Below are 27323 nucleotides of genomic sequence, written 5' to 3'. Positions count from 1 at the left end.
GAATTATAATCAATTCCTCCGCGGAGACATTGACCAGCAGCAATTGCCTCCACAAAGTACACAGGGAGCTGAGATGGTGGATTCCAGTGGGGACGAATTGATAATCTGTGAGGAGGGGGATGTACACGGTCATATATCGGAGGATGATGATGAGGTGGACATCTTGCCTCTGTAGAGCCAGTTTGTGCAAGGAGAGATTAATTGCTTCTTTTTTGGGGGGGGTCCAAACCAACCCGTCATATCAGTCACAGTCGTGTGGCAGACCCTGTCACTGAAATTATGGGTTGGTTAAAGTGTGCATGTCCTGTTTATACAACATAAGGGTGGGTGGGAGGGCCCAAGGACAATTCCATCTTGCACCTCTTTTTTCTTTTATTTTTCTTTGCGTCATGTGCTGTTTGGGGAGGGTTTTTTGGAAGGGCCATCCTGCGTGACACTGCAGTGCCACTCCTAGATGGGCCCGGTGTTTGTGTCGGCCACTAGGGTCGCTTATCTTACTCACACAGTCAGCTACCTCATTGCGCCTCTTTTTTTCTTTGCGTCATGTGCTGTTTGGGGAGGGTTTTTTGGAAGGGACATCCTGCGTGACACTGCAGTGCCACTCCTAGATGGGCCCGGTGTTTGTGTCGGCCACTAGGGTCGCTTATCTTACTCACACAGTCAGCTACCTCATTGCGCCTCTTTTTTTCTTTGCGTCATGTGCTGTTTGGGGAGGGTTTTTTGGAAGGGACATCCTGCGTGACACTGCAGTGCCACTCCTAGATGGGCCCGGTGTTTGTGTCGGCCACTAGGGTCGCTTATCTTACTCACACAGTCAGCTACCTCATTGCGCCTCTTTTTTTCTTTGCGTCATGTGCTGTTTGGGGAGGGTTTTTTGGAAGGGACATCCTGCGTGACACTGCAGTGCCACTCCTAGATGGGCCCGGTGTTTGTGTCGGCCACTAGGGTCGCTTATCTTACTCGCACAGTCAGCTACCTCATTGCGCCTCTTTTTTTCTTTGCGTCATGTGCTGTTTGGGGAGGGTTTTCTGGAAGGGACATCCTGCGTGACACTGCAGTGCCACTCCTAGATGGGCCCGGTGTTTGTGTCGGCCACTAGGGTCGCTTATCTTACTCACACAGCGACCTCGGTGCAAATTTTAGGACTAAAAATAATATTGTGAGGTGTGAGGTATTCAGAATAGACTGAAAATGAGTGTAAATTATGGTTTTTGAGGTTAATAATACTTTGGGATCAAAATGACCCCCAAATTCTATGATTTAAGCTGTTTTTTAGGGTTTTTTGAAAAAAACACCCGAATCCAAAACACACCCGAATCCTACAAAAAAAATTCGGTGAGGTTTTGCCAAAACGCGGTCGAACCCAAAACACGGCCGCGGAACCAAACCCAAAACCAAAACACAAAACCCGAAAAATTTCCAGCGCTCATCTCTAGTACATTAAAGGCTACAAGAAAAGAGATACACTTTATGTTTGATGTCAAGAATAAAAAAAGTTGGATGCAGTTGCAGCGTTCTTTACGTCTTTTGCTGCAGTTGTGTCTGTGACTTTATACTAATGCAGTCCCCTGGTGTACGTTTGTGCATCCTAATGTGCACGGAATGAGGCTCCCACTGTTAGTGTATACAGACAATGCAATCATGCTTTATGCATCTTTAAATACCACCAGCAGTCACACCATTGAAACCTTCACCAGCACTATGTTAGGTGCAGATCATCAGACTATGGCCTCCAGGGATTCAGTATTTCTGTACATAACCACTATCAGTAACACGCCCATAATACTTTACCTCTGCGTCTGGTTAGCCAATCTCCTGTAACCGCCTAGGGAAGCCCAGCACATTTCTAATACACTTCTTGGTGCATGCATCTGAATCTGTCCTGTAACCCTGTATGAACAGCATCATGACGCATGTGCATTGCAACACTGACGCATGCACAGACTAAAAACACATTGGCCCCCACAGGAAAAAACACAATCATTGGCTCCACAGAAAAACCCCACAGGAAATGAAACAAACACATTATCCCCCACAGGAAAAATGCATACACACACACACACACACACACACACACACAAACATTGACCCTACAGAAAACAAACACAATAGCCATTGCAGAAAAAGAGATAAAGTAAAAACACATTGGACTCCACAGGAAAAAAAAAACATTGACCCCCCAGGAAAAAAAAACATATTGGCATACACAGAAAAAAAATCCACATTGGCCCCTACGGAAACAATAGAACACATTGACCCCCAAGAGGAAAAATTATCACCCATAGGAAAAATTTAATCACATTGGCCTTCACAATAAAAAAAATGGAGTGGATATTGTCCCTAGGTTTGGGGAAGGGGGGAGGGTGGTACGGGACTGTGTCTAGGGGACTGACACACAGACAGATGCTGACACACTGACAGACGTTGACACACAGACCCTGACACACTGATGCTAAGACACAGAAGCTAACACAATGAGACACAGACATATGCTGACACACTAATGCTGACAGACAAGGGATTTAAATATAGTTGCTGCTTAGATTGAGGTGAGAGTAACTATGAAGTTGGGATGTTGGTGGTTGGGGAAATGTGTCTCTGTGTGCTGTGGGAATTGAATTCTATCACAATTTATCACAGCATATCACAATCCGGCTATAGATATATCAGTGACGTGCGGTGAGGTGAGGCAGGGCCTTTACTATCATACTAAAGTATATGCAAGAGTTTTGTCTGTATAAATTACATGAAAAATACAGTACAAATAATATATTATAAATATATTCTGTCTGTTATTCTAATCAGTTTTAAAGTCAAAACTCTGGGGTAAAAAGTCTATGGCAGGTGAGGCTTCCTGTCTTGCAAGAAAGCTGTGACCGGGTGATAAGGGGGGCGGGGCCACAGATGACAGACGACCACACACACCGATCGGCCCACTAGTTCACACTGTAGGTTGTGGCCAATACAGGCTTGACTGCAGGAGTGTGCTAGGGAGGGTGCCAGACATTAGGGTGTGCCTGTGCACACCAGGCACACCCCATGCTCACGCCTATGTGCACCTTTGTATAATGCCCACTTGAACCCTTGGGCTCATATATTGCTTTGGTACTAGCCAGTGCCTCCGCAGCCTTCCCTTACCTAACCTCACCCACATCCCTGAGCTAGCTATCTCTCTATATGTTATAATTATATATTATAGAATACTTATGCCAAGACAGGCCTTGCATTAATGGTCTGTCTTAGCAAAGATGTGCCTAATATCCAAATGAGTTGTATAGGCCTTGTTCAGTATATGAACATTTTATTTGAGCGCACTCTGGGAGAACAGTGAGTTGCCATAAGCATCTCACTGGTTGCGATCACCTCTGCCTGACTGACAAGCAGAGGCAGTCACGGGGCGGGAGGGGGTGTGCTAATGGCAGGGGAGGCAGAAATAACATGTGCAGAAAGAGTTAGATTTGGGTGGGTTATTTTATTTCTGTGCAGGGTAAATACTGGCTGCTTTATTTTTACACTGACATTTAGATTGCAGATTGAACACACCCCACTCAAATCTAACTCTCTCTGCACATGTTAAATCTGCCTCCCCTGCAGTGCACATGGTTTTGCCCAATTGCTAACAAAAATCCTGCTGCGATCAACTTGGAATTACCCCCAGGGTGTACTGCTCCTGTTCAATTTCAAGCTGGGTACACACTGTACACTATTTAATTCGATATATTGTACAAATCGTATATGTGCTTCAAGTCCAATTGTACTATTCCAAGGCTAATGCAGTGTTGTTACATGCAGCATACAGAGGATCAATTAGTGTGTATGGCATATGCAATGTATCATTACATCACATCACTGCATCACACTGTCGGATGGCATGTACCTTGTTTTATCTTCTGCTTTACAGCAAAGCAGACAATGGGGGTCATTCCGAGATGATTGTAGCTGTGCTAAATTTAGCACAGCTACGATCATTCACACTGACATGTGGGGGGACGCCCAGCATAGGGCTATCCCGACCTGCATGTCAGTGCCGGCCCACCTCCACAGAAGTGCAAAGGCATCGCACAGCGGCGATGCCTTTGCACTTCAACAGTAGCTCCCGACCAGCGCAGCTTTAGCGTGCTGGCCGAGAGCTACTCATCGCTGCCTGGCCGGCAGCGGCTGTCTGGCATGTGCCGGCGCACTGCGGCATCAGCGCATGCGCAGATCTGACCCGATCGCACTGCTGCGATAAACTGCCATGTGCGATCGGGTCAGAATAACCCAAATAAGTTATAGCAGAACCAGGACCACAATTGTAGGTTTCCCGGGCCATCTGTTGTCTTCGGCTGGTCTAGGCCCTTATCAAAACTATTTAATGGTTATTTTAGAACACAAAAGAATGGAAAATTAGCAAGTTCTTACCAATTGCATTTTATATTGCCGTGCCTTTTTTTTTTTACTTAAGAAAGTCACCTGTCTGGACTTCTAGTGTAAACATTTTCAAGAGCTCATGAAATGTTCAAGTAGTACAAACACTAAAGTGACCTCATTTATTGGCAACTGAAATATGAGAGAGCTTCATTGTATTGCTTCTATGGGGGTCATTCTGAGTTGATCGTTAGTGAAAAATGTTCGCAGTGCAGCGATTAAGTGAAAATGCGGGACTTCTGCACATGCGTATGCGGCGCAGTGTGCACATGCGACGTACTTTCACAACAGACAATGTATTTTTACACAAGGTCTAGCGATGCTTTTCAGTAGCAATGGCAGCCGCAGAGTGATTGACTGGAAAGGGGCGTTTCTGGGTGTCAACCGACCGTTTTCAGGGAGTGTTCAAAAAAACGCAGGCATGCCAGGAAAAACGCAGGCGTGGCTGGCCGAATGCAGGGCGTGTTTGTGACTTAAAATCCGGAACTGAATGGTCTGAAGTCATCGCAAGCGCTGAGTAGGTCTGGAGCTACTCTAAAACTGCATGGTTTTTTTTTTTTGTAGCCGCTCTGCGATCCTTTTGTTCGCACTTCTGCTAAGCTAAAATACACTCCCAGTGGGAGGCGGCATAGCGTTTGCACGACTGCTAAAAATTGCTACCGAGCAAACAACTCGGAATGACCCCCTATATTCATACCATCTAGTGTAAAGCCCCACACACACTAGATGAGAAAGTGAAAGATCTCGCTCAGAAGGGCCGATCTGAGGGGAAGATTTATTAATCCTGGTGAAGTGATAAACAAGAAGGTGATAAAGGACCAGCCAATCACCACTTGACATGTCAAATGCTGAGTTTGAAAAATGACAGTTAGGAGCTGACTGGCTGGTGCTTTATCACCTTCCACTTTATCACTTCACCAGGCTTAATAAATCTGCCCCGAGTGAGATCTTTCACAATCTCGTCCGGTGTGTACAATCAATGTCATTAACGTTGTGCGCTCCCGTGCATCATTAACAACCCCCTCTCTTGTCTGAACATGTACAGATGAGAGAGGTCCTCGTTAATAACAGCCATGCTGCATCCGTCATTCACCCCACCGTCGCTCCCTTCCCTGCCGGCAGCGGCAACTGTGTATGGACTTGACGATGCCGGCACCTCGCCGCCGCCAATATCGTCGGGGATCGGATAGTGTGTACTGGGGTTTAGACTCACTGTTCACTTGAACAACAACAACAAAAAATCTAACTTTTTTCATTTGTTGTAATATCACTCTCTCTCTCTCTCTCTCTCTCTCTCTCTCTCTCTCTTTGGACTATTTTGATATACAATACAGGCCCCTTTGTGTGTTTCTCTATTTTTTTTTTTTAATAGTATGAATCATTGCACCAATTCATCCATTAATGTCACTCTGTTATTTAGCAAACTATGAGAGATTCTGCAGAATACTATTTATTAATCCAAGGGCAGCAATGTTTGCATTACAAAGAGAAACAAATGATACAAAAGTATCACTTAGTTGCCATAGATCAGATACAAATCATGATACACTGTAACTTCCCATGCACGTTTGTTTACAGCCGTCAAAGGCATTAGCAATCATATTAATATGCAGGGTACATGACGATGCTGAAGTTAGCTTCTTATTCGGCCAGCTTCTTATTCACTTCTTATTCAAGCTCTAGCTTCTTATTCACTTCTTATTCGAACTCCAGCTTCTTATTCAGATCATTCAGTTTTGCAAGGGTTAATGAGTCTTGGGTAACAAATTTGACACCTGAAATCAACAGAGTAGGTTCCCTTACATATGACCCACTTGTATTTTGCCTGGCCCAACGCTGTTTTGGGCATGAAATACACTGGCAAAGTGGGCACACACACCATATTTTACCATTTTGAATAAGTAGCTGTAGTTTTGCAAGGGTTAACCAGTCTTGGGCCACAAATCTGACACCTGAAATCAACAGAGGGTGGTCACTTACATATGACGCAGTTGTATTTTGCCTGGCCCAACGCTGTTTTGGGCATGAAATATACTGGCAAAGTGGGCACACACACCATATTTTACCATTTTGAATAAGTAGCTGTAGTTTTGCAAGGGTTAACTAGTCTTGAGCCACAAATTTGACCCCCAAAAACAACAGAGGGTGGTCACTTACATATGACGCAGTTGTATTTTGACTGGCCCAACGCTGTTTTGGGCATGAAATACACTGGCAAAGTGGGCACACACACCATATTTTACCATTTTGAATAAGTAGCTGTAGTTTTGCAAGGGTTAACCAGTCTTGGGCCACAAATCTGACACCTGAAATCAACAGAGGGTGGTCACTAACATATGATGCAGTTGTATTTTGCCTGGCCCAACGCTGTTTTGGGCATGAAATACAGTACACTGGCAAAGTGGGCACACACACCATATTTTGCCATTTTGAATAAGTAGCTGTAGTTTAGCAAGGGTTAACTAGTCTTGGGCCACAAATTTGACCCCCAAAAACAACAGAGGGTGGTCACTTACATATGACGCAGTTGTATTTTGCCTGGCCCAACGCTGTTTTGGGCATGAAATATACTGGCAAAGTGGGCACACACACCATATTTTGCCATTTTGAATAAGTAGCTGTAGTTTAGCAAGGGTTAACTAGTCTTGGGCCAAAAATTTGACCCCCAAAAACAACAGAGGGTGGTCACTTACATATGACGCAGTTGTATTTTGCCTGGCCCAACGCTGTTTTGGGCATGAAATATACTGGCAAAGTGGGCACACACACCATATTTTGCCATTTTGAATAAGTAGCTGTAGTTTAGCAAGGGTTAACTAGTCTTGGACCAAAAATTTGACCCCCAAAAACAACAGAGGGTGGTCACTTACATATGACGCAGTTGTATTTTGACTGGCCCAACGCTGTTTTGGGCATGAAATACACTGGCAAAGTGGGCACACACACCATATTTTACCATTTTGAATAAGTAGCTGTAGTTTTGCAAGGGTTAACCAGTCTTGGGCCACAAATCTGACACCTGAAATCAACAGAGGGTGGTCACTAACATATGATGCAGTTGTATTTTGCCTGCCCCAACGCTGTTTTGGGCATGAAATACACTGGCAAAGTGGGCACACATACCATATTTTACCATTTTGAATAAGTAGCTGTAGTTTTGCAAGGGTTAACCAGTCTTGGGCCACAAATCTGACACCTGAAATCAACAGAGGGTGGTCACTTACATATGACTGCAATAATGAATAAGTAGCTGGGGAGGGTTAGTCAAGCCAGATGACCTCTCCTTAAAGCAACAGTTTAAGTTATCAATATTCACTATATATATATATATATTTAACATACTATCCCTTTAAACAAGGAAACTCATGAATTACACAGGTTCTGTGGCTGCTGACTTCAAGCCTGCATTTCACTTTGTTTTAATCAGCCACAGAACCTGTGCAATCTATGAGTTTCACAATTTATTTATTTTTCTGTAGCGGGGTACACTGCAGTGACGTGCGGTGGGGTGAGGCAGGTGAGGATGAGCCTTTCTGGTGCAGTTTTATTGTTTGTAATAATTTCTGCATTGTACCTGTGACTGTGTGTGCCAATAGCTGCTCTGTGGTTCTTATTCCATGTATCTCTCCCTATATTCTATACCCTGAGGGGGCTATGTAAGTCAGGATTATAAATATATATATATATATATTATATATATAGAATTCCAAAGATAGCCGGCACTCGTGGACTCAATAATTGACAGAACTCAGGTAGCAGTTGTCAACGTTTCGGGGTTTTATTCCCTTTGTCAAGACCACCATACATACAAAAAGACATACCTTATAAAGTGTGCACCATCACCGTGAACACCTCTCCCGTCGGAGTCCCGATGACGTCATCGTGGCGCGTCCGCGCCGGCGTGTCGGGAACTCGCTGGGAGGTGAAAAAAACCCTCAGTGAATCCAATATAGTAAAAACGAAACTGTTAAAATCTACACAAAACAATGTTTCCAATGAACATGGCAACAGGGTGTACAGATAGCTAATGTATAGGGTGATATAAAACCACAATGCGATCTGCATCATGAATGTTAAATAGAACATGATGCGGCCAAGTGCAAACTCCACACCCGTGTCACTGATAGGCATGCAAAATGGCAAAAGCCATAATATTCAAATAAAATATGGATATCCACAATATGGCATCAAACCTTAATGATGATAGATAAAGGCTCACATGAAGCAGATGTTAAATAAACATGATAAATGTATCAAATCAAACAATGTGCTAAAGACATTCTATGTAATAACTTTTCTGCGGAGGTGGAAAGGGCTAATGATGTGGTGATGGGGAAGAAATTCCTGTGTGTGCGACTCACACATGATGGAAGATACAGTCTCATAGGAACGAGGTGTATGTCAGTATTTCATTGAGACCGTGCGGTTTATAGGTTTTCAGAGTGTGGATCCAAAATGCTTCTCTCTGCAATAGTTTCCGATCTCTGTCACCCCGTCTGATGTTAGGAGGAATACAGTCAATCATCTTGTAGCGTAATGTGGCCAGGTTGTGTTTTTGTTCCATGAAATGCCTGGCAACTGGCTGGTCCGAACCTTTGCCTTCCAAAGCTGCACGGATGCTGGATCTATGCATCGCCATGCGTTCTTTCAATTGTCTTTTAGTCTTACCTACGTATAGTAGGCTGCATGGGCATCTGATGAAGTACACCACGAAGGTGGAAGAACACGTTAGTATGTGTTTGATTTTATATAATTTTCCCGTGTGTGGATGGGGAAAGGTGGAACCTGGTTCTAGATAACTGCATGTTGTGCAGCCAGTGCACCTGTAGTTTCCTGGTTTTTTTGTGAGAAAATGTTCTTTAATGGGAGCCTTAAAGTGTGAAATATCGTTATGAATGACTGTGTCCTTAATGCTGCGACCTCGCTTATATGATGGTAAGATTGAGGTTCCTCTCAGCATAGGTAATTGGGGGTCTGTTGTTATAATCGGCCAAACTTGTCGTGCTTGCAGTGCCAGTTTTCTGCTGATGCCAGAGTACCCTTGGGGCCAAATCACTTTCTTTTCCAGAGTCTTGTGCTTGGTTACATTTCCAATTAAGGCTTGTTCTCTGGAAAGTGTGAGTGCCTTCGTTTTTGCTGATTGAAGTGATTTGTAATGGTATCCTCCGAGTAGAAATTTATGCAATAATTTATCTATTTGTGCAATGGCATCTGCTTCATCACTGCAGATTCTTCTTACCCGTAAGAACTGTGAGTAAGGTAACCCACGTATAGTAGCCGCTGGATGGTCACTTGAGGCATGTAGAACAGTGTTCCGATCTGTCTCTTTGATGTATAATGAGGTGGAAATCACGTGTTCTTGATTGCTGGAAATTAGTACATCCAAATAATGGATGGATGATGTACTGCTCTCCCATGTGAACTTCACCGCTGGATCCAGAGTGTTGATCTCTTTCATTTTCTCATCAAATGTCTTTTGACTCTCTGACCATAATACAAAAATGTCGTCGATGTAGCGACAGTAGTATTTGATGTATGGTTTGACCATGTCATTGCTTAGAAATAGGTCTCTCTCTACCTCAGCCATGAAAATGTTAGCCAAACTCGGGGCCACACAGGACCCCATGGCACAACCAGAGTGCTGTATATACAGCTTGGAATCAAATAAAAAATAATTCCTAGATAATGTGATTTCTAGGAGTGCCAAAAAGAAATTCAAATCTGGGCCGGTGTACAAAGGGTTGTTGGTCAGCCATCTCCGGACAGCCGCAAGGCCCCTGTCATGTGGAATGCAAGTGTACAATCCCACCACATCTATTGTACACATTAGCCAATCTCCTGTCATCGGTGACAGGTCCTGTCATTTGAGCAGCAGAGTGGTGGTGTCTTTTAGAAACGTGGGGATGCCTTTGACAACCGGCTGTAAATAAAAGTCCAAATATTGTGAGAGGACGTAATATAGAGAGTCCCTTGCTGCAATGATTGGGCGTCCTGGTGGGGATACCGGGTCCTTATGCAGTTTAGGCAGCATATAGAATACAGGAATCACCGGTTCCTCTACAATGATGGCGTTGCGGTAACGTTCATTTATGATTCCACCTGAGACTGCTTGATCTAGAAGTGTCTTCAGTTCACTCTTGAATCGGTCAGTGGGGTCACTGGGTAACTGTCGGTATACACTAGTGTCACTAAGTTGGCGGTAAGCTTCGTTGCGATAGGCGCTCACATCTTGCACGACCACACCTCCTCCCTTGTCTGCAGAATGAATGACAATGTCTTGGTACGTGCTGAGATCTCTGAGAGCCTTTTTCTGTGTCGGGGATAAGTTCCACTTATCCTGATGGTGGGTCTCCACTAGATGGTTGATAGTGGAGTCCATGGATTGCGTAAAGTGTTTGATGGCAAGGTTGTGGGACTGAGGTTCAAAGACGGATTTCTTTCTCACGGGTATAACTTCATTGTTTGATGTGGGGGTGTCTCCAAACCATTCTTTCAAACGTAATCTTCTATTGAATTTGTGTAAATCTATCTTGGACTGGAATACATCAGGTTTCTGGGTGGGCACGAAAGACAGACCAAGGTTTAAAACCGATGTTTCCGGCCTAGACGGCCTCGTCTAGGCCGGAGAAAGAATAACAGAAGAGGAGGCCAGTGGGCTCGACTTTTCAAAAAAGAACACAAAAAGGAAGACTTAGTGTTCAATCTGTCTTCTAGACAACTGACAGACTCTGAAACATCGGTTTTAAACCTTGGTCTGTCTTTCGTGCCCACCCAGAAACCTGATGTATTCCAGTCCAAGATAGATTTACACAAATTCAATAGAAGATTACGTTTGAAAGAATGGTTTGGAGACACCCCCACATCAAACAATGAAGTTATACCCGTGAGAAAGAAATCCGTCTTTGAACCTCAGTCCCACAACCTTGCCATCAAACACTTTACGCAATCCATGGACTCCACTATCAACCATCTAGTGGAGACCCACCATCAGGATAAGTGGAACTTATCCCCGACACAGAAAAAGGCTCTCAGAGATCTCAGCACGTACCAAGACATTGTCATTCATTCTGCAGACAAGGGAGGAGGTGTGGTCGTGCAAGATGTGAGCGCCTATCGCAACGAAGCTTACCGCCAACTTAGTGACACTAGTGTATACCGACAGTTACCCAGTGACCCCACTGACCGATTCAAGAGTGAACTGAAGACACTTCTAGATCAAGCAGTCTCAGGTGGAATCATAAATGAACGTGACCGCAACGCCATCATTGTAGAGGAACTGGTGATTCCTGTATTCTATATGCTGCCTAAACTGCATAAGGACCCGGTATCCCCACCAGGACGCCCAATCATTGCAGCAAGGGACTCTCTATATTACGTCCTCTCACAATATTTGGACTTTTATTTACAGCCGGTTGTCAAAGGCATCCCCACGTTTCTAAAAGACACCACCACTCTGCTGCTCAAATTACAGGACCTGTCACCGATGACAGGAGATTGGCTAATGTGTACAATAGATGTGGTGGGATTGTACACTTGCATTCCACATGACAGGGGCCTTGCGGCTGTCTGGAGATGGCTGACCAACAACCCTTTGTACACCGGCCCAGATTTGAATTTCTTTTTGGCACTCCTAGAAATCACATTATCTAGGAATTATTTTTTATTTGATTCCAAGCTGTATATACAGCACTCTGGTTGTGCCATGGGGTCCTGTGTGGCCCCGAGTTTGGCTAACATTTTCATGGCTGAGGTAGAGAGAGACCTATTTCTAAGCAATGACATGGTCAAACCATACATCAAATACTACTGTCGCTACATCGACGACATTTTTGTATTATGGTCAGAGAGTCAAAAGACATTTGATGAGAAAATGAAAGAGATCAACACTCTGGATCCAGCGGTGAAGTTCACATGGGAGAGCAGTACATCATCCATCCATTATTTGGATGTACTAATTTCCAGCAATCAAGAACACGTGATTTCCACCTCATTATACATCAAAGAGACAGATCGGAACACTGTTCTACATGCCTCAAGTGACCATCCAGCGGCTACTATACGTGGGTTACCTTACTCACAGTTCTTACGGGTAAGAAGAATCTGCAGTGATGAAGCAGATGCCATTGCACAAATAGATAAATTATTGCATAAATTTCTACTCAGAGGATACCATTACAAATCACTTCAATCAGCAAAAACGAAGGCACTCACACTTTCCAGAGAACAAGCCTTAATTGGAAATGTAACCAAGCACAAGACTCTGGAAAAGAAAGTGATTTGGCCCCAAGGGTACTCTGGCATCAGCAGAAAACTGGCACTGCAAGCACGACAAGTTTGGCCGATTATAACAACAGACCCCCAATTACCTATGCTGAGAGGAACCTCAATCTTACCATCATATAAGCGAGGTCGCAGCATTAAGGACACAATCATTCATAACGATATTTCACACTTTAAGGCTCCCATTAAAGAACATTTTCTCACAAAAAAAACAGGAAACTACAGGTGCACTGGCTGCACAACATGCAGTTATCTAGAACCAGGTTCCACCTTTCCCCATCCACACACGGGAAAATTATATAAAATCAAACACATACTTACGTGTTCTTCCACCTTCGTGGTGTACTTCATCAGATGCCCATGCAGCCTACTATACGTAGGTAAGACTAAAAGACAATTGAAAGAACGCATGGCGATGCATAGATCCAGCATCCGTGCAGCTTTGGAAGGCAAAGGTTCGGACTAGCCAGTTGCCAGGCATTTCATGGAACAAAAACACAACCTGGCCACATTACGCTACAAGATGATTGACTGTATTCCTCCTAACATCAGACGGGGTGACAGAGATTGGAAACTATTGCAGAGAGAAGCATTTTGGATCCACACTCTGAAAACCTATAAACAGCACGGTCTCAATGAAATACTGACATACACCTCGTTCCTATGAGACTGTATCTTCCATCATGTGTGAGTCGCACACACAGGAATTTCTTCCCCATCACCACATCATTTGCCCTTTCCACCTCCGCAGAAAAGTTATTACATAGAATGTCTTTAGCACATTGTTTGATTTGATACATTTATCATGTTTATTTAACATCTGCTTCATGTGAGCCTTTATCTATCATCATTAAGGTTTGATGCCATATTGTGGATATCCATATTTTATTTGAATATTATGGCTTTTGCCATTTTGCATGCCTATCAGTGACACGGGTGTGGAGTTTGCACTTGGCCGCATCATGTTCTATTTAACATTCATGATGCAGATCGCATTGTGGTTTTATATCACCCTATACATTAGCTATCTGTACACCCTGTTGCCATGTTCATTGGAAACATTGTTTTGTGTAGATTTTAACAGTTTCGTTTTTACTATATTGGATTCACTGAGGGTTTTTTTCACCTCCCAGCGAGTTCCCGACACGCCGGCGCGGACGCGCCACGATGACGTCATCGGGACTCCGACGGGAGAGGTGTTCACGGTGATGGTGCACACTTTATAAGGTATGTCTTTTTGTATGTATGGTGGTCTTGACAAAGGGAATAAAACCCCGAAACGTTGACAACTGCTACCTGAGTTCTGTCAATTATTGAGTCCACGAGTGCCGGCTATCTTTGGAATTCTATGCATTTGAAAACCAGGGCACCGTGGCAAGTGTTCCTTTTACAGCAGAGTGCCGGACACAACCTGCATTTGTATATATATATATATATATATAGATATATATATAGATATATATATATATATATATATAGATAGATATATATATAGAGAGAGAGAGAGAGAAAGAGAGAGAGTTTCACAGGAAATACTACATCGGTATCTTTTTCTGTCTATTTCAGTCACCATATACTGCTTAAATCCTCTGTTTGTGTTCTGCATCTGCAGTCACACTCCACAGGGGGTTTATGTCAGGTAGTGCGTCTGGCTATGTTGTACTGTTACGCCCTAAGTCTACGTTTCTATATTATGTCTGCATCACAGGGCGAGAGATCCATGGCGAATCCTGCGTCATGCAGTGCTGACGCCGAGGATTTATCTAAGGAAAATATTCCAGCTGAGGGTCGAAGTACCGGGGGCTATGTACCCCTCAGTCAGCCTGTAGCACTGATGGCTTACCAAGAACCACCTTGGACTGCCTTTTCTAATGTGCTGACTATGCTAATAACGAGACTTACGCCCCCTGTGGGACCTCCTGTGCCATTACAGCCACATATTGTCCCTGCAGTTAATCCGCCTTGGGCAGATATGCTGTCAACTCATGTACAGCAATTAAATCGGTCTCTGGTTAAACAAAAACCTAACCCTCGCGCCCCCTAAGACCAAAGGGTAATCTAAGCGGACAATTACCTCCTCACAATCCACGCATGTTACGGATACTTCATCACATGAAGATGGCGTATACACTGACCCCACAGACACTGATGCAGATGCTTCTGATGGGTAATCTATTTCACAGGTGGATGTTCTTGACCTCCTTGAGGCTATCAGGCTGATTCTTTTGATGATGAATCTGCACCTCAAGATACGTCTAAGAAACCTGATAAGTTAAAACGTCAGAAGGTCACTAAATTAATTTTGCACCATTCTGACCATTTAGTTGACATACGTCAGGAATCCTGGGAGTCTCCAGGAAAGAAATTTGCCCTCTCTAAGAAAATGCTAGCTTATTATCCCCTCGCTGCAGAGTTAAGTGTGAATTGGGAAACTCTGCCACCAGTGGACTTGCATGTCTGGTATGTGGATCCAGACTCTAAAAAGACCTTGGAGGTTATCCCTTTTAAGGGAGACATCCTTTTTGGGGAAGATTTGAACAAAATTGTTGCTGACTTAGCGTCTGCTACAACTGCATGTATGACGTGTACTAATCCTTCCGCTCCGAAGGCTAAAAGTACCACTTTTCATTCCTTTCTACCTCCAAGTAAAGCAAAGGGTCAGGCGTACTGAAAACAGGCTTACACTTCCAAAACCTCTAAGCCCAAACCTAAACGTTCCTGGGTGGCCCGTCAGCCTGCTTCTAAACCAGAAAAGCCTGCTGCATGATGGGGTGGGCCTCCCCTTGGGAAATCCCAGGGTGGGAGGCCGACTTCTAAGGTTCGCACAGGTATGGTTACAGACCATTTCAAATGACTGGGTAAGGGAAGTCGTCACTCACGGATACGCTATCTCTTTCAAGAAATGTCCCCCTTGCCAGTTTTGCTTGACAAACATCCCCTCAGACCCGGTAAAAGCAAAATCTCTCCATTTGGTGGTACAATCCCTTCTGGACACAGGAGTGATAGTAACGGTGCCTCTGGCTCAGAGAGGCAGGGGGTACTATTCAACGTTGTTCCTAGTTCCGAAACCGAATGGATCCTCCCGACCTATTCTAAACCTCAATTCTTTGAACAATTTTGTGAAGGTTTCCAAGTTCCGTATGGAAACCCTTCACTCTATTGTTCTGGCTTTGGAGCCCATGGACTATATGGTATCTATGGACACACAGGAAACTTACCTACATATACCTATTGCCATATCGCATCAACAAAACCTGCGGTTTGCTATTGGCAACCTACATTATCAATTCCAGGCCTTACCTTTTTCCCTGACCACGGCTCCACAAATCTTCAACAAGGTCATGGCAGTTATGACTGCCCTACTCCGCTGTTAGGGTATCAGGATCCCAACAGGTCTGGATGATTTGTTTATCCTGGGAAACTCCCCAGAGGTTCTCCTCCGTCATCTGGAACTGACGGTCCAATTTCTGCAAGCCCACGGGTGGCTCATCAACTGGAAGAAATCCTCCCTGGTCCCTGCTCAAAGCATGGTGCACCTGGGGGCATTGTTGGACACACTCAACCAATGGTTGTTCTTGTCTCAGGAGAAGGTCCTGAAGCGTCAGGACAGTATACAATACTTCCTTTCTCGCCCACGAGTGTCGATACACTCGGCGATGCAAGTACTAGGCCTCATGGTGTCGGCTTTGGACATGGTGGAGTATGCTCAGTTTCACTCTCGCCCTCTGCAGAAGCTAATCCTTGCCAAGTGGGACTGCCTGCCTCACAGGATCAGATCTCGCATGATATCCTTGACTCCAGAGGTTCGTCTGCCACTGACCTGGTGGCTACAGGACCAACAATTGAGCAGGGGTCGTCCCTTCTGGATCTCCAACTGGGTCCTTCTGACGACGGATGCCAGTCTGCGGGGTTGGGGTGCAGTGTTGGAACTACATTCTCTTCAGGGTCGGTGGACCAGGTAGGAATCTCTCCTCCCGATAAATATTCTGGAGTTGCGGGCAGTGTTCAATGCTCTGAAACTTGCCCTGACTCTGGTGCAGAACAGGCCTTTTCAAGTACAATTTGACAATGCTACCACGGTGGCGTACATAAACCATCAAGGCGGCACTCGAAGCCGCATGGCAATGTTGGAAGTGTCAAAGATCCTTCACTGGGCGGAACGCCATCTGCCAGCCATATCGGCAGTGTTCATTCTGGGGGTCCTCAACTGGAAAGTGGACTTCCTCGGTCGTCAGGACATACACGCCAGAGAGTGGAGCCTTCATCCTGAAGTATTTCAACTCCTAGTAGACAAGTGGGGTCTACCAGATGTAGACCTGATTGCGTCTCGACACAATGACAAGGTTACGGTCTTCGGAGCAAGAATAAGGGATCCTCAAGCAGCGTTCGTAGACACACTGGCAATTCCATGGAACTTTCGGCTGCCGTACGTGTTCCCTCCGGTGTCACTCCTGCCCAGGGTAATAAGGAAGTTCAAGCAAAAAGGAGGAATCCTACTTCTACTTGCTCCAGCATGTCCCAGAGTGCATTGCTTCTCAGACCTACAGGGTCTCTCGATAGAGCATCCTCTTCTACTTCCACAATGCCCAGACCTCCTAGTTCAGGGCCCCTGTGTCTACCAGGATTTGTCCCGTCTGGCTTTGACAGCGTGGCTCTTGAAGCTTCCGTCCTGAGTGCCAAAGTTTTTTCTGAGGTGGTCATTCAAACGATGTTGAAAGCCTGTAAACCAGCTTCGGCTCGGATTTATTATAGAGTCTGGAATTCTTACTTCACCTGGTCTGCGGCTAAGAATTATGATGCATACAAGTTCAGTACTGCAAAACTTTTGGCATTCCTGCAACAGGGCCTAAACTTAGGCCTTCGTCTGGCCTCCCTCAATGTTTATATTTCAGCCTTGTCGATATGGATTCAGAGAAAAATTGCGTCTCTGCCTGACGTTCATACTTTCACTCAGGGTGTTCTAAGGATTCAACCTCCCTATGTCCCTTCTGTGGCACCTTGGGATTTGTCTGTTGTTCTAGATGCCATGCATGAGGCTACGTTTGAACCTCTTAAGTCTGTGGACCTTAAGTGGCTTACGCTTAAGGTTTTGTTTTTGCTGGCTATTGCCTCTGCTAGACGGGTTTCGGACTTGGGTGCCTTGTCATGTTGGTCACACTTTCTGATTTTTCACTGTGACCGTGCGATTCTTAAAACTCGCCCTGGTTATTTACCTAAGGTAGTGTCATCATTCCACCTTAGCTAAGAGATTGTGGTTCCGGCCTTTATCTCTCCTGATTTGTCCTCCAAAGAGCGGTATTTGGATGTGGTACGGGCTCTCTGTATCTACGTGAAGAGAACCGCTTCCATTAGGAGATCGGATTCTCTATTTGTTCTTTTTGGTTTTCATAAACCGTGGCTGGCCTGCTAATAAGCAGAACTTGGCCAGATGGATTAGAATGGTGATTGCACAAGCTTATGTACAGGCTGGTCTTCCAGCTCCTGCAACTATCAAGGCCCATTCTACTCGGGCTGTTGGACCTTCTTGGGCGGCCTGCCGTGGCTCCTCCCTCGAAAAATTGTGCAAGGCGGCTACGTGGTCCTAAGTGAACACGTTCATTAGGTTCTATGCCTTTGATTATTCCGCCTCCCTTGATGCTTCCTTTGGACGCGAGTTTCTTGTGCCCGCTACACTGCATCCCCACCCATGAGGAACTGCTTTAGGACATCCCCGATGTTATTCCCTGTGGAATACTAGTGTACCCAGCTGCAGAAAAGGAGATTTATGGAAAGAACTTATCCTTTGTTAAATCTCTTTCTGCGAGGTACACTGGATTCCACAGGGCACCCACCCTGACACACTTAGCTTCTTTGGGTTTGTATGGCATTAGGCTGGTACCTTCTCCTGTTGTGAGAATGTGGGTCTGTGTGGCTACTAACTGTTGTCGTATCTTTTACCTGCTACTGCATTGGACTGGTTAACAAAACTGAGCTCCTGTGCATGCAGGCGGGGTTATAGAGGAGGCAGTGCAAGGCATCCTGGGAACAGTCGAAGCTTTAGCCTATTGGTGCCTCGGATCAATATCCAACTCTACACCCCAATGTTATTCCCTGCGGAATCCAGTGTACCTCGCAGAAAGAGATTTAACAAAGTTAAGTTCTGAAAATAAATCTCCTTATTATCAGATTCTTATATAGCGCAGCAAATTCCGTTGAACTGTACAATTGTAAACAACTGTGAAAAAACAAAACTGGATAAAAACAGACAGATATAAGGTAGGAAAAATGTACAAACAAAGACTAGTTAACCCTTGCAAAACTACAGCTACTTATTCAAAATGGTAAAATATGGTGTGTGTGCCCACTTTGCCAGTGTATTTCATGCCCAAAACAGCGTTAGGCCAAGCAAAATACAACTGCGTCATATGTAAGTGACCACCCTCTGTTGATTTCAGGTGTCAGATTTGTGGCCCAAGACTGGTTAACCCTTGCAAAACTACAGCTACTTATTCAAAATGGTAAAATATGGTGTGTGTGCCCAGTTTGCAAGTGTATTTCATGCCCAAAACAACGTTGGGCCAAGCAAAATACAACTGCGTCATATGTAAGTGACCACCCTCTGTTGATTTCAGGTGTCAGATTTGTGGCCTAAGACTGGTTAACCCTTGCAAAACTACAGCTACTTATTCAAAATGGTAAAATATGGTGTGTGTGCCCACTTTGCCAGTGTATTTCATGCCCAAAACAGCGTTGGGCCAAGCAAAATAAGAGTGGGTCACATGCAAGTGACCACCCTCTGTTGTTTTTGGGGGTCAAATTTGTGGCCCAAGACAAGTTAACCCTTGCTAAACTACAGCTACTTATTCAAAATGCTAAATTATGGTGTGTGTGCCCACTTTGCCAGTGTATTTCATGCCCAAAACAGCGTTGGGCCAAGCAAAATACAACTGCGTCATATGTAAGTGACCACCCTCTGTTGATTTCAGGTGTCAGATTTGTGGCCCAAGACTGGTTAACCCTTGCAAAACTACAGCTACTTATTCAAAATGGTAAAATATGGTGTGTGTGCCCACTTTGCCAGTGTATTTCATGCCAAAAACAGCGTTGGGCCAGGCAAAATACAACTGCGTCATATGTAAGTGACCACCCTCTGTTGTTTTTGGTGGTCAAATTTGTGGCCCAAGACTATTTAACCCTTGCTAAACTACAGCTACTTATTCCAAATGGCAAAATATGGTGTGTGTGCCCACTTTGCCAGTGTATTTCATGCCCAAAACAGCGTTGGGCCAAGCAAAATACAACTGCGTCATATGTAAGTGACCACCCTCTGTTGATTCCAGGTTTCAGATTTGTGGCCCAAGACTGGTTAACCCTTGCAAAACTACAGCTACTTATTCAAAATGGTAAAATATGGTGCGTGGGCCCACTTTGCCAGTGTATTTCATGCCCAAAACAGCGTTGGGCCAGGCAAAATACAACTGCGTCATATGTAAGTGACCACCCTCTGTTGTTTTTGGGGGTCAAATTTGTGGCCCAAGACTAGTTAACCCTTGCTAAACTACAGCTACTTATTCAAAATGGCAAAATATGGTGTGTGTGCCCACTTTGCCAGTGTATTTCATGCCCAAAACAGCGTTGGGCCAAGCAAAATACAACTGCGTCATATGTAAGTGACCACCCTCTGTTGATTTCAGGTGTCAGATTTGTGGCCCAAGACTGGTTAACCCTTGCAAAACTACAGCTACTTTTTCAAAATGGTAAAATATGGTGTGTGTGCCCACTTTGCCAGTGTATTTCATGCCCAAAACAGCGTTGGGCCAGTCAAAATACAACTGCGTCATATGTAAGGGACCACCCTCTGTTGTTTTTGGGGGTCAAATTTGTGGCCCAAGACTAGTTAACCCTTGCTAAACTACAGCTACTTATTCAAAATAGCAAAATATGGTGTGTGTGCCCACTTTGCCAGTATATTTCATGCCCAAAACAGCGTTGGGCCAGGCAAAATACAACTGCGTCATATGTAAGTGACCACCCTCTGTTGTTTTTGGGGGTCAAATTTGTGGCCCAAGACTAGTTAACCCTTGCAAAACTACAGCTACTTATTCAAAATGGTAAAATATGGTGTGTGTGCCCACTTTGCCAGTGTAGTTAATGCCCAAAACAGCGTTGGGCCAGGCAAAATACAACTGCGTCATATGTAAGTGACCACCCTCTGTTGATTTCAGGTGTCAGATTTGTGGCCCAAGACTGGTTAACCCTTGCAAAACTACAGCTACTTATTCAAAATGGTAAAATATGGTGTGTGTGCCCACTTTGCCAGTGTATTTCATGCCCAAAACAGCGTTGGGCCAAGCAAAATAAAACTGCGTCATATGTAAGTGACCACCCTCTGTTGATTTCAGGTGTCAGATTTGTGGCCCAAGACTGGTTAACCCTTGCAAAACTACAGCTACTTATTCAAAATGGCAAAATATGGTGTGTGTGCCCAGTTTGCAAGTGTATTTCATGCCCAAAACAACGTTGGGCCAAGCAAAATACAACTGCGTCATATGTAAGTGACCACCCTCTGTTGATTTCAGGTGTCAGATTTGTGGCCCAAGACTGGTTAACCCTTGCAAAACTACAGCTACTTATTCAAAATGGTAAAATATGGTGTGTGTGCCCACTTTGCCAGTGTATTTCATGCCCAAAACAGCGTTGGGCCAGGCAAAATACAAGTGGGTCACATGCAAGTGACCACCCTCTGTTGTTTTTGGGGGTCAAATGTGTGGCCCAAGATTGGTTAACCCTTGCAAAACTACAGCTACTTATTCAAAATGGTAAAATATGGTGTGTGTGCCCACTTTGCCAGTGTATTTCATGCCCAAAACAGCATTGGGCCAAGCAAAATACAAGTGGGTCACATGCAAGTGACCACCCTCTGTTGTTTTTGGGGGTCAAATTTGTGGCCCAAGACAAGTTAACCCTTGCTAAACTACAGCTACTTATTCAAAATGCTAAATTATGGTGTGTGTGCCCACTTTGCCAGTGTATTTCATGCCCAAAACAGCGTTGGGCCAAGCAAAATACAACTGCGTCATATGTAAGTGACCACCCTCTGTTGATTTCAGGTGTCAGATTTGTGGCCCAAGACTGGTTAACCCTTGCAAAACTACAGCTACTTATTCAAAATGGTAAAATATGGTGTGTGTGCCCACTTTGCCAGTGTATTTCATGCCAAAAACAGCGTTGGGCCAGGCAAAATACAACTGCCTCATATGTAAGTGACCACCCTCTGTTGTTTTTGGTGGTCAAATTTGTGGCCCAAGACTATTTAACCCTTGCTAAACTACAGCTACTTATTCCAAATGGCAAAATATGGTGTGTGTGCCCACTTTGCCAGTGTATTTCATGCCCAAAACAGCGTTGGGCCAAGCAAAATACAACTGCGTCATATGTAAGTGACCACCCTCTGTTGATTCCAGGTTTCAGATTTGTGGCCCAAGACTGGTTAACCCTTGCAAAACTACAGCTACTTATTCAAAATGGTAAAATATGGTGCGTGGGTCCACTTTGCCAGTGTATTTCATGCCCAAAACAGCGTTGGGCCAGGCAAAATACAAGTGGGTCACATGCAAGTGACCACCCTCTGTTGTTTTTGGGGGTCAAATTTGTGGCCCAAGACTAGTTAACCCTTGCTAAACTACAGCTACTTATTCAAAATGGCAAAATATGGTGTGTGTGCCCACTTTGCCAGTGTATTTCATGCCCAAAACAGCGTTGGGCCAAGCAAAATACAACTGCGTCATATGTAAGTGACCACCCTCTGTTGATTTCAGGTGTCAGTTTTGTGGCCCAAGACTGGTTAACCCTTGCAAAACTACAGCTACTTATTCAAAATGGTAAAATATGGTGTGTGTGCCCACTTTGCCAGTGTATTTCATGCCCAAAACAGCGTTGGGCCAGGCAAAATACAACTGCGTCATATGTAAGTGACCACCCTCTTGTTTTGGGGGGTCAAATTTGTGGCCCAAGACTAGTTAACCCTTGCTAAACTACAGCTACTTATTCAAAATGGCAAAATATGGTGTGTGTGCCCACTTTGCCAGTGTATTTCATGCCCAAAACAGCGTTGGGCCAGGCAAAATACAACTGCGTCATATGTAAGTGACCACCCTCTGTTGATTTCAGGTGTCAGATTTGTGGCCCAAGACTGGTTAACCCTTGCAAAACTACAGCTACTTTTTCAAAATGGTAAAATATGGTGTGTGTGCCCACTTTGCCAGTGTATTTCATGCCCAAAACAGCGTTGGGCCAGTCAAATTACAACTGCGTCATATGTAAGTGACCACCCTCTGTTGTTTTTGGGGGTCAAATTTGTGGCCCAAGACTAGTTAACCCTTGCTAAACTACAGCTACTTATTCAAAATAGCAAAATATGGTGTGTGTGCCCACTTTGCCAGTATATTTCATGCCCAAAACAGCGTTGGGCCAGGCAAAATACAACTGCGTCATATGTAAGTGACCACCCTCTGTTGTTTTTGGGGGTCAAATTTGTGGCCCAAGACTAGTTAACCCTTGCAAAACTACAGCTACTTATTCAAAATGGTAAAATATGGTGTGTGTGCCCACTTTGCCAGTATATTTCATGCCCAAAACAGCGTTGGGCCAGGCAAAATACAACTGCGTCATATGTAAGTGACCACCCTCTGTTGTTTTTGGGGGTCAAATTTGTGGCCCAAGACTAGTTAACCCTTGCTAAACTACAGCTACTTATTCAAAATGGCAAAATATGGTGTGTGTGCCCACTTTGCCAGTGTATTTCATGCCCAAAACAGCGTTGGGCCAAGCAAAATACAACTGCGTCATATGTAAGTGACCACCCTCTGTTGATTTCAGGTGTCAGATTTGTGGCCCAAGACTGGTTAACCCTTGCAAAACTACAGCTACTTTTTCAAAATGGTAAAATATGGTGTGTGTGCCCACTTTGCCAGTGTATTTCATGCCCAAAACAGCGTTGGGCCAGTCAAAATACAACTGCGTCATATGTAAGTGAGCACCCTCTGTTGTTTTTGGGGGTCAAATTTGTGGCCCAAGACTAGTTAACCCTTGCTAAACTACAGCTACTTATTCAAAATAGCAAAATATGGTGTGTGTGCCCACTTTGCCAGTATATTTCATGCCCAAAACAGCGTTGGGCCAGGCAAAATACAACTGCGTCATATGTCAGTGACCACCCTCTGTTGTTTTTGGGGGTCAAATTTGTGGCCCAAGACTAGTTAACCCTTGCAAAACTACAGCTACTTATTCAAAATGGTAAAATATGGTGTGTGTGCCCACTTTGCCAGTATATTTCATGCCCAAAACAGCGTTGGGCCAGGCAAAATACAACTGCGTCATATGTAAGTGACCACCCTCTGTTGTTTTTGTCGGTCAAATTTGTGGCCCAAGACTAGTTAACCCTTGCAAAACTACAGCTACTTATTCAAAATGGTAAAATATGGTGTGTGTGCCCACTTTGCCAGTGTAGTTAATGCCCAAAACAACGTTGGGCCAAGCAAAATGCAACTGCGTCATATGTAAGTGACCACCCTCTGTTGATTTCAGGTGTCAGATTTGTGGCCCAAGACTGGTTAACCCTTGCAAAACTACAGCTACTTATTCAAAATGGTAAAATATGGTGTGTGTGCCCACTTTGCCAGTGTATTTCATGCCCAAAACAGCGTTGGGCCAAGCAAAATACAACTGCGTCATATGTAAGTGACCACCCTCTGTTGATTTCAGGTGTCAGATTTGTGGCCCAAGACTGGTTAACCCTTGCAAAACTACAGCTACTTATTCAAAATGGTAAAATATGGTGTGTGTGCCCACTTTGCCAGTGTATTTCATGCCCAAAACAGCGTTGGGCCAGTCAAAATACAACTGCGTCATATGTAAGTGACCACCCTCTGTTGTTTTTGGGGGTCAAATTTGTGGCCCAAGACTAGTTAACCCTTGCTAAACTACAGCTACTTATTCAAAATGGCAAAATATGGTGTGTGTGCCCACTTTGCCAGTGTACTGTATTTCATGCCCAAAACAGCGTTGGGCCAGGCAAAATACAACTGCGTCATATGTTAGTGACCACCCTCTGTTGATTTCAGGTGTCAGATTTGTGGCCCAAGACTGGTTAACCCTTGCAAAACTACAGCTTCTTATTCAAAATGGTAAAATATGGTATGTGTGCCCACTTTGCCAGTGTATTTCATGCCCAAAACAGCGTTGGGCCAGGCAAAATACAACTGCGTCATATGTAAGTGACCACCCTCTGTTGTTTTTGGGAGTCAAATTTTTGGCCCAAGACTAGTTAACCCTTGCTAAACTACAGCTACTTATTCAAAATGGCAAAATATGGTGTGTGTGCCCACTTTGCCAGTGTATTTCATGCCCAAAACAGCGTTGGGCCAAGCAAAATACAACTGCGTCATATGTAAGTGACCACCCTCTGTTGATTTCAGGTGTCAGATTTGTGGCCCAAGACTGGTTAACCCTTGCAAAACTACAGCTACTTATTCAAAATGGTAAAATATGGTGTGTGTGCCCACTTTGCCAGTGTATTTCATGCCCAAAACAGCGTTGGGCCAGGCAAAATACAACTGCGTCATATGTAAGTGAGCACCCTCTGTTGTTTTTGGGGGTCAAATTTGTGGCCCAAGACTAGTTAACCCTTGCTAAACTACAGCTACTTATTCAAAATGGCAAAATATGGTGTGTGTGCCCACTTTGCCAGTATATTTCATGCCCAAAACAGCGTTGGGCCAAGCAAAATACAACTGTGTCATATGTAAGTGACCACCCTCTGTTGATTTCAGGTGTCAGATTTGTGGCCCAAGACTGGTTAACCCTTGCAAAACTACAGCTACTTATTCAAAATGGTAAAATATGGTGTGTGTGCCCACTTTGCCAGTGTATTTCATGCCCAAAACAGCGTTGGGCCAGGCAAAATACAAGTGGGTCATATGTAAGGGAACCTACTCTGTTGATTTCAGGTGTCAAATTTGTTACCAAAGACTCATTAACCCTTGCAAAACTGAATGATCTGAATAAGAAGCTGGAGTTCGAATAAGAAGTGAATAAGAAGCTAGAGCTTGAATAAGAAGTTAATAAGAAGCTGGCCGAATAAGAAGCTAACTTCAGCATCGTGGGTACATGCCGCTTTATACTGTACATTTAAGAGCCCGAAACACTTTTGGGAAAAAGTTGGGGGGCTGTATAACTAGACTCAACGCAGTACTGTTTGGTAGGAGGGATGGGGCACAGGGTGTCTGATAGGCATACGTACGGTGGGAGGTAACACCGTAATTCTAGTCTAGTGATCCAGGTTCGCAGTGTTTCTGCACCAACTATATACATTTGTGCGTACTAGCGGACACTGTTCAATTACATACATTAAATTGTGACTTACCCTGTGTAATATAGCAGAGGAGGAAGAGGAGGGCATGTAAATACGACATATTCCTCTGGGATCCCGAAGCCAGAGGGCTCAGGGTGCAGGGAGGAAGCTGGCACAGACTAGCCCTCTCCTAAGTAGCTAAATGAAAGACGCAGCCATTGCTATGCAGGACCAGAGAGATGTTAGGTGCACAGAGGTCTGTCCAGGGAAAGAGACGGGAGACAGAGGAAGTCCCCTGCTGTTGTTACTGCTGATATAAGGCAGCATGTTCTACTTTGCTCCCTGTTCACCCAGCCCCTTCTTTAATCATTGATCAGATAGAAACTAACTATAGAAAAGTAAAAGTTCTGATAACTCCTCCCAGGATCTCTTATTACATCTCTGGTGGTCGGTGGGCGCTTGCACTCCCCTCCTCCTCCTCCTCCTCCCCCCTCATTCATCGTTTCATGTGTAGAAGTATCAGCTGCTGGAGGAGGAGGAGGCAAAGAGGTGACAGTCTGGCAACTTCCTCTTCTCTCCATCCCTAACTAGCAAACGTCTCCCAAGCCGTCCCTGGTTTCCAGTACATGCACAGCTGCTCACATTTGGCTAAATAGACACAAGTCTCGTATAGTTTGCTGACTTATTTTTTTGATCTATTGAATGTAAATAGCTTAAACTGGGCATACACTATACACGTATCTGGGGCATAATCTGTGGCTGGAATGAAAACCTGGTAATGGATGAAAGCAACTGACAATCGATCATTTGCTACCAAACAGTGGAAAATGGTCAAAACCTGTCGTGTATACAAATTGGTTAAATCACAGACAGGTTTTTTCCATTTTCCACTGTTTGGGAGCAAATAGTCTCTTGTCAGTTGCTCTCATCCATTACCAGGTTTTCATACCAACCACAGATTATCTGCCAGCAGGGCCGGTTCAAGGGCGCTCTGCAACCCGGGCAGGAAAATGGGCGTGGTCTAATACAGGGGGCGTGGTCAGTTACGCCCCCTGTACATTGCTAGCGCCACTTGAATGCTGAGCGGTGCGCGATGACGTCATCGCGCACCGCACAGCAAAAGGTCCTCTCCACGAAGGGAAACTAGACGCTATGCGTCTAGTTCCCTTCGTGGAGAGGACCTTTGCTGTGCGGTGCGCGATGACGTCATCGCGCACCGCTCAGCAAAGTTACTCTCCACGAAGGGAAACTAGACGCATAGCGTCTAGTTCCCTTCACAGGAGGCTGACGGGGACGGCAGCGGGCA

General features: G+C 44.6%; 1 protein-coding gene across 1 annotated transcript in view; it reads right to left on the bottom strand.

The window, feature by feature from the left end:
- Window positions 1-26329, bottom strand: part of LOC135055126 (microsomal triglyceride transfer protein-like) — a 294511-nt gene extending 268182 nt beyond the window's left edge. The window contains exon 1 of the mRNA XM_063958806.1: window positions 26090-26329. Coding sequence (XP_063814876.1) covers window positions 26090-26138 — 49 coding nt within the window. The 5' untranslated portion in view covers window positions 26139-26329. The remainder of the gene's footprint in view (window positions 1-26089) is intronic.
- Between the last annotated feature and the right edge of the window lie 994 nt (window positions 26330-27323).

This window comes from Pseudophryne corroboree, chromosome 3 (assembly GCF_028390025.1).
Source record: "Pseudophryne corroboree isolate aPseCor3 chromosome 3, aPseCor3.hap2, whole genome shotgun sequence".
Lineage (NCBI taxonomy): Eukaryota > Metazoa > Chordata > Amphibia > Anura > Myobatrachidae > Pseudophryne > Pseudophryne corroboree.
Note: the sequence above shows the minus strand (reverse complement) of the source record. Positions and strands in the feature narration are given on the sequence as shown.